General features: G+C 46.0%; 1 protein-coding gene across 3 annotated transcripts; it reads right to left on the bottom strand.

The window, feature by feature from the left end:
- Nucleotides 1-10: 10 nt before the first annotated feature.
- On the bottom strand, nt 11-8,048 carry LOC118086961 (interferon-inducible GTPase 5-like). 3 transcript variants are annotated; one of them, XM_035119081.2, is made up of 2 exons: nt 7,917-8,048; nt 11-4,078 (listed from the first exon to the last, which is right to left on the bottom strand). In XM_035119081.2, the coding sequence occupies exon 2, from the start codon at nt 4,060-4,062 to the stop codon at nt 2,824-2,826; it is 1,239 nt and encodes a 412-aa protein (XP_034974972.1). In that variant the 5' UTR covers nt 4,063-4,078; nt 7,917-8,048; the 3' UTR covers nt 11-2,823. The 3 variants fall into 3 exon arrangements, with proteins under 3 accessions (XP_034974972.1, XP_034974973.1, XP_034974971.1); XM_035119082.2 differs by lacking the exon at nt 7,917-8,048 and adding an exon at nt 7,072-7,741; XM_035119080.2 differs by lacking the exon at nt 7,917-8,048 and adding an exon at nt 5,381-5,912.
- Between the last annotated feature and the right edge of the window lies 1 nt (nt 8,049).

Raw genomic sequence — 8,049 nt, 5'->3', positions numbered from 1 at the left:
TTCTCATGGGCTGCGACTCCCTCCAGAAAGCAGAAGCCAGTGTAGGAGTTATGACAGAACCACCTGCAACCTCCTCCTACCCTTCTGGGCAGAAAAAATATATATCCGCAGTTGCAGTGGTGGGTCAGGGCAAAGGTCAGTGGGGAGCGAGAGTTGTTGCTTTGTATATGTTGAGATAGTACTTCCCTGTAGTCGAGTGTGTTGCTCATAACCTTCCATTTGGAGGGATGTGGACCCCAACACATCTCCCCCTCCTCAAGTCTCTGCCCCTTTCCTCGATCCAAGCCTAGCTTTCTTGTTCCTGCAGCAATGTGAGTTAAGAGTAACTTCCCTTTGGGGAATATGACATTCTTGTTTAATAAATTGTTCGTGCTGTTTCACATTGTGTGTGGCTTTCTCCCCCAAAACTCTGGACTGCCTCCTTTGCTAACAGTATCTCCAGTGTGGATATGCATAGATACCTATATGTTGAGCATAGCCTGGCCTATATAATTATTGAAAGAATAATGTCCATCATTGCATCCCTCTGAAGAAGGGGTATCGGAAGACTCAACCTAGAGCAGGGTTTACCAAACTTGGGTTTTCAGCTGTTTTTGGACTACAGTTCCCATCACCACTGATCCTGTTAGCTAGAGATGATGGGAGTTGTAGTCCAAAAACAGCTGGAGACCCAAGTTTGGGAAACCCTGACCTAGAAAAAGATAAGCAAGCATGATTCTCAAGCGATGTGCTCATGTGAGAAATGAAAGTTGGCTTGAAAATATATATTTTATTTCCTCCAATCCACCTTGGAGGTGGCAGAACATCTCTTTAGCACAGGGGTGGAGAATCTCTGGTCCATGGGCCACTTTTGGGTGTAATCTGACCCACAAAATGATATCCACAAAACCACATCCACCTGTCAATCAGCTGATGGGCGGGATGCAGGGGTCAACTGTGCTGGGTGCTGCTTTGCCAGGATATTTCCTCCAGGGAACACTTCACTGCTTTTCCCTCCATCGCTTCCTACCATCGTCATGACAGCCTGTTCTGCTGACTGTCACTGACTTTGTGGCAGAAGTGAAGTACATGTACTACAGCCAAATCCCTTGAGAGGTTTTCGTCTGTGACATGATTCCTGTCATGCTTCATAGATGTTGTAAGGGGGAAGGGATTATAGAGACCCCCCCCCCCTCATCAGAAGCAGCCCGTCTCCAAGCAGTCATGAGAGCGAGGGGTCTGAATGGGCGAGTCAGGAAACGGAGAGGGAGTATCAGGGCTCTGGCAACACTAAAGAGCCCCTGTTCCATAGGCAGGAAGAGAGGGAGGCGGGAAGAGTGGACAAGAATAGGTCAGACAGAAGACCCGTCCCTCTGACGCCGGAATTGAGAAAGAGGAGGAAAGGGAGGCGCTTCTCAGTTCCGAGGCTTTTATGCTGGTCGCGAACGCGGAAGGAATTAGTGCAGGAATCTGACTTGAGTGGGTAGACATGAAATGAGCAATCCGTTACACTGTAAATAATGTGCACCAATAAAAACGTCTGAAAGACAAGCATGTGGACGGTCGTTACTCAAGAGTAGTCACAACAAACCCTGACAGAAGTGGTTGGAGATAACGTTCGTAGACATAACCACATCATGCTTTGGCCTCAGAGAAATGTTAGATGGCAGAGCAGTGCCCCAGGAAACATGAAACATTCTGCTGTCTGGAAAGCTACATCACAGCAATTGAGATCTGACAAGACCTGGAATTCTCGTATGGTTTCTGTACTTAGTTTTCATAAGTTGTCTTATGCCCCTCCCCCTCAAAAACGCTTACCATGTTTGATTAGAGCAGGATTTATAAGAAACATGGAAATTTAGATTTTGGCTCATAATAGGTAGCTCCAACATGTCTTGTATGAATTCAGTTTATAAAACCAAAGCCATGGTTTACTAGTCTTACTTGTTAAGCGACACGTGTACTCAGAATCGAGAGGATTTGCTGAACAAATTGGTTAAACTTCCTTGGGTTATTAGCCAAGCTCAGTATTTCATTTGCCAAAGAATGCATTTTTAAAATCTGAACAAAATGTTATTGGGCTTACCTACAGCTCCCAAAAGGCTCGTGGGAAATGTGTGCCCCATCCCATTAAAATTTCTCCCAGCCTTTATTTTTTTCCTCCTTAGTATGGGCTGTTGCTTTAATATTGAATCTAGAAGTTAACCTGGAGATCCAATATAGCTAATGGGATTGGAGCTGGCCAGATAAAAGTTTTTCCTAGAGGACAATGGGACCTGGCTCAGAGTTACTTATGAGTGAGAAGATGCCACTTGTTTTAAATCTTCTGCTTCAAACCAAGGAACTTGTCCACTCTAGATGCTTTACATTAGCCACATTTTATTATTCCAAAAGGAAAAAAGAAAGGAAAGCAAGACAGGCCTAAAGATTCAGGTTGTCACAATCTGTGGCTTGAACCACTAGTAAAAAAGGAACTGATTTGTGTTCCAGTTCTTTGTTAAGTTAAGCCCTGAACGTTGCCCAAGGAGCTTCACTATAAAACAGCACAATCTTGGCTTTAGTTATAAAGTCATTAGAGGGGTAACATTAAAACAAAATTAAACATTCACCATCCAGTTTTTCACTAAAGGAAGCAAGCCAATTCAAAAAGGCCTCCAGTCAAATGCATATGGCTCACATCTACACGACAAGTTTCAACCAGCTTCATTCTAGTTTAACTGTCATAGCTTTCCCCAAAGAACCCCGGGAACTGTAGGACAGAGCTCTGTTTGATTTGGTGCCGTTCCATACATTTGGAAGCTAAGCACCCATCATGTTCCACTACACGAGATCCGAAGAACTCTTTCAAACATCAGACTCAAAGGCCTTGATGAGGACACTATGAGCATCACCTGCCACCTCATTTAGGAAGCTGTAAAGCATGTAATAGGTGGTTCCAAAGGATATCCCTCCAGCTGTCACGGAGCCAAATACAGGGATTGTGCTGGCAAAGTACTCCACCAGCATCAACGCTCCTCCACCGGCTTTGGTTAGCATCTTCACCACGAGGTCCCTGGAGATTTCTTTGGCCAGTGGTGACTTGATCACCTCTTTAAGCTCCTCCACAGTCTTGCCAACTTTCTCAGCTAATTTGCCGAGGGATTCTTCGTCTAGGCCAAAGTTCTGACGGTATTCCGAAAGAGACTTAACCAGAATAGCTGTATCGCAAGCTACAGAGAGGCCTGGGATGGGCACAGCTGCTATTCCACATGAGACGGTAGCCAGCTTCCAGATTTGCTTCTGCAAGACCTCTTTCTTCTTCTGCAAGATGGCCAAAGAGATGTTTGGCAGGGCCATGAGGAATGCATGTCTCTTGTGGCTCGGCAGCTCCTTCTCCAGCGTCTCCTCAAGCTGTATAAAGTCATACTTGTTTAGTTCCCAGCTGGAAAGGAGGAAGACCTGGGGAGCAGCCACTCCTTCGGCCTGAAGGCACGCTTTGCAATTCTCTCGAATCTTCCTCAGTATCGCCTCCTCGTCGTAGGCTTTTGGCCGGCGCTTTTTGGTGGCCTCTAGATCTGAGTCTACCTTTGAGCGCACAAAATAGAAGCATTTGCCCAGCCGCTGGATTTCCTTCGCCAACTGGGCATGGTTGGACTTGAAGCGTTCTGAGGCAATGAGAATAAAGAAGTCATAGCGGGAGAAGTTGACCTGCTCCAGGTAAGTGCTGGACTGGAAATCTGGAGTGCCGATTCCGGGCAGATCCCACACAGTCACGTTGGGGTGCTTGGGGTGTGGATAAGGAGTGGGCACCATCGTGGTCTCTACAACCCCAGTGTCGGCAGATCCTTCGTCTTCATCCCCTAGGCCTCGAATGGCATTGACAAACGAGGACTTGCCGGCGCCAGACTCTCCCGTTACTGCAATGTCCAGCTGGGCATTCTCCAAAGCCTGCAGGTTTTCCAATATTTTGGATGCTGCTTCTGCCATTCTTCCTCCTTCAAGTGCGTCCCTAATCTCTTCGATGTCTTCTTCGGTGATGATATCATATTCTTCTGCATATGCAGAGGCTTGCTTTTGAGAATCCGGCGGCGGCTGAACTGCCATAGGATCGTGTCGAGGCCTGGCAGGAAAGGGAGAGAATGTAACACATAAGGAGACATTGAACAGGCTTCACTTATTGTGGGACAATGTGTTCCACATCTGAGACATCATCTGAGGAGATAGCATGAGACAGGGCACCTTTCTTTCATTTAGAGAGCCATGCAGCCAGCTCAACTCTGGGCTGGATATTTGGAGAAAGAGAAAAGGGGCCAACGTTGTCTTGAATAATGTTTATGTTATAAATAGGGCCTTATTCCATCCAAAATTTGTTATGTGAGAGGTTATCAGGATAGGGGAAATTAGAGCTGCCTGGCTCCGACCTCTGAAGCAAGAACCAATAGCCTGCTTCCCTTTTGTTTAGTCCACAGGTGGGGAACCAAAGGTCCTTGGGCCTCTCTATATGGCCCTCAGAACTCTCCTCAGGCCACACCCCTCAGCTGCCCTACACCTCCATGTTTTTTCTGGGTTTTGCCATTGAACTCTGATAATGCCTCTTGCTTGAGTACAGTGGTACCTCTACTTACGAATTTAATGCGTTCCGAACACACATTTGTAAGTCGAAAAAAATTGTAAGTCGAATACCATAGGAATGCATTGGGAGAAAAAATTCGAAAGTCGAAGCAACCCTATCTAAAAATTCATAAGTAGAAAAAATCCTATCTAAACCGCATCCAAGATGGCGGACGGAGCTCCATTTGTAAGTAGAAAAATTCGTAAGTAGAGTTATTTGTAAGTAGAGGTACCACTGTATAAGGAATGTGGCCACTGGCCCTCAAACTGACTTTAGAATCTTGACTTTCATTTTTCCCAGGGTGAAAGAGACGCATCACATAAACTGTTGGTGTGTAGCCAATTTAAACACTTGCACTAGTGATTAACGCCCTAAAATGACTTAGGCCCCAAATGGTAGCCCCTAAATTGTGGAATCCCCTCCCTACAAGTGTGCGCCTAACACCTTCATTGTATCATTCCCGTTCAACAGTGTTTGCATCCTGAAGCAACACCTCCGGGTGTTTTAAACCGTTTCTAGCATTGTGTTTTAAATTGTTGCAATCCACCCCGGGGCCTTTATTGCAAAGGGTCAGGTGAGAAATCAAATTATTCTTATTATTCTTATTAATAAAGAATGAGCAGAACTTTAAGTTTCCATAGGAAAACGCAATGATTAAAAATGAAAAAGTTCCCCCAGAGAAAGACAGCGAGGTATGAATAACAAAATACTGTTTATACTCAAAGAACGTGGCTAAAACGCTCTTTGTCTGTTCCTTGATCTTGTAACCCCAGTGTGCTAGTAGTGAAAGTTCATTGAAGGAAAACACACCTTTTGGGGCTGCTCTTGCCAACCTCTGTTTCACGTCGTCTCTTGGCAGCCATCTTGGACTAGGGCCCAGGCCAGCAGGTGTTTGCTCAACAAAGCATCAGTTAGTTTGCACCTTTATAGTCTTAGTCAAGGGGAGTTCTCTCTCTCCCTACTTCAGGCCTGACTTTCTCCACCTGAAAAGTGCCACGGTATTTGGCTGACAGCGAACCAACAATTCACCCTATCCAACTTGGTCCTGGCAAGCTCCTTTTCATCCTTGCACCATTGCATCAGAAATGGCCACTACCTCTCTTCAAAGCATCTCAGTTCCTCCTCCTCTTCTCCTTTGCTTTAAATGCACATCCTCAAAATGCAGGCACCTGCTCACAGCCCAGCCTCTCAGCTTTATTCCCACACAGCCTAACCACTTCCTTTTGCTACTTCCCTGCTAAATGTTTTCAGAACCAACTTAAGGGGCCTAATTCACGCAAGGAGCTCTGGAGATGAACAAGTACTCAAGAGAAATGTTTCTCTCTCTCTCTCTCTCTCTCTCTCTCTCTCCCCCCCCCCCCCCCGAATTTGTGAACTCCAAGGAAGCTGCATGTTGGAAGATTTAGGGCAGAGAAAAGAAAGCACTGATTCAGGCAGTGCAGTTAAAACTATGGGCATGTGGTTGACCACGATAAATACAAGATGCTGGACCAGAGGTGAAAAAAGCTCTTTATTTAGCAACCCCCTCTTCTGCACACAGCTGCCTTTTCCCGACTTGAGACCATTGGCCGATTTGGATTAATACAGTGATGGCCAAACTCAGCCCTCCAGCTGTTTTGGGACTACAACTCCCATCACCCCTAGCTAACAGGACCAGTGGTCAGGGATGATGGGAATTGTAGTCCCAAAACAGCTGGAGGGCCACGTTTCGCCATCACTGGATTAATACTAATATTGTCTACAATGAACCAGCAGTGGCTCACTAAGATTCACTTCTTGTGATAAGGGAAAAGTGCACCAGAAAGTTATTTGCATAACTCTGCAAACAAATCAGAAGGAATTTCACTGACAGTTTGCCTTAGCACATACAGCACGTTGACCTTTAAAACACACACACACATACACACACACACAGTGAGAGCATTTCACTTTGACTGCCTTGTGAGATTCTGCTAATTTCACAAAAGAGGGAGCATTGCATTTCGGTTTTTGTTTGCTTTTAGAAAGAAAGGAAGGGGAAAAAATTATAGAACATTATAATCACTTACAAAATACACAGTACGTACTAATGCTGAAGCATAGTAATAGAATCTGGGGTGGACTTTGGTAATCTTTCGTAATTATGGCGTTCTGAGCAAGGCCAAAATTTTTGTTTGCGCAAGGCTACAATCCCCCCCCCCGGATTTTCTCCATTATGGATCTTCTCTTTTTGGGGGGGTAATAATTTCTATTAGTTTTCAATTACAATAACTCATTAAATGCCTCATTGCCCATACCAAATTATAATCCAATTAATAATGCCAATTGTTCAGATGCCAAATTATATTATTTTGTTGCCCCCCGTGCTAGAATTGACGATTTGATGATTTACTTTAACTCTGCACTCCAAAAACTTATAAATTCCAATACACACTAGTCAGAATAACAAGCCCTTATACCGCAGCTGCAATTTTATCGACTTCCATTCGCATTAACACATCAAATAATTTACAGTCCTATACCAATTATGGATCTTCTCAATTTTGGTCCTCCTTGGCTAGTGTTCTGCGCTGATAGAATAAGTTGTTGCTGTTGCTATTATCATTATTATTAAGAGTCCTGCTGCATCGGCCCAAAGTCCAATGCACTCTGCCATCCTGCATTCCAGTGTGGCTAAGCAGACGCTTCTCAGAAGCATACAGGAAGGCGAGAGCTATTTGCTTCCTAGTTAATACCTGGCAGCATATACAGTACTGCACTTGCCGCTGGAGATTCCCTATGACTAATAGCAATGCGTCTGTTGTCCTGCGCTCTTGTTTTTCAGCGTCGTATCCTGAGCCACTTCCTGCTTCTTAAGTACCTCCAACGCAGCAACAGTTTCCAAATATTTTAAGCCAAGGCAGCAACAGTTTCCAAACATTTTAAGCCAAGGGCCACCTACTGAAACGACATTCGCCCCTCGCCCCGCTCCGAAAAAGCAGAAACAAAAAGGCTTTGAAAAGTCCACGAACGTGCCAGAGCCGGGTCTTCGCTTTCCCCGGGATCCAGATGGATGGGAGGCTGGCTTTCCGAGTCAAGTGTGTGCGCCGCCGGCCCACATTTTCCTTCCAACTCCTCCCGCTGTATCCCGTCCTTTTGCAGGCGGGACTCTGATTGTCCTCCCGCGACCTCAGTGGCAGATTCGCAGCGATCCACCGGTCGGGAGGCGGGGTGGGCGAAGGGGATCTCTTGATCTTGCGGAGCCAGCCGCTTTGGGGGAAATCTCCCTTTCCCTGTAATCTGAATTGCTCGCGATCTGAACTCAGCTCTGGCTAAACTTTGGCCAGCCGCCCCCAGCTCCTCTCCAGCCCCCATCCACCCCACATACCTTTCAAGGCAAATCCGTGGAGATCCAGACGTTCAGCAGAGTGACCTAGGAGAGAATGTGGAGCAGATCGTTTGGAGTCGGGGGGGGGGCACTGAGGGGGTTTCCCGAGGGGCCGTTTTGTTTTGCCCGCGCG

This window comes from Zootoca vivipara, chromosome 6, assembly GCF_963506605.1.
Source record: "Zootoca vivipara chromosome 6, rZooViv1.1, whole genome shotgun sequence".
Classification (NCBI taxonomy): Eukaryota; Metazoa; Chordata; class Lepidosauria; order Squamata; family Lacertidae; genus Zootoca; species Zootoca vivipara.
Note: the sequence above shows the minus strand (reverse complement) of the source record. Positions and strands in the feature narration are given on the sequence as shown.

What these genes read in the sequence shown, in the direction of transcription:
- LOC118086961 (XM_035119080.2), bottom strand. Translation starts at nt 5,433, where the DNA reads ATGGCTGCCAAGAGACGACGTGAAACAGAGGTTGGCAAGAGCAGCCCC. An exon ending in GGCAAGAGCAGCCCCAAAAG is followed by an intron (nt 4,079 to 5,380) that starts GTGTGTTTTCCT and finishes CTTTCCTGCCAG; the next exon opens with GCCTCGACACGATCCTATGG.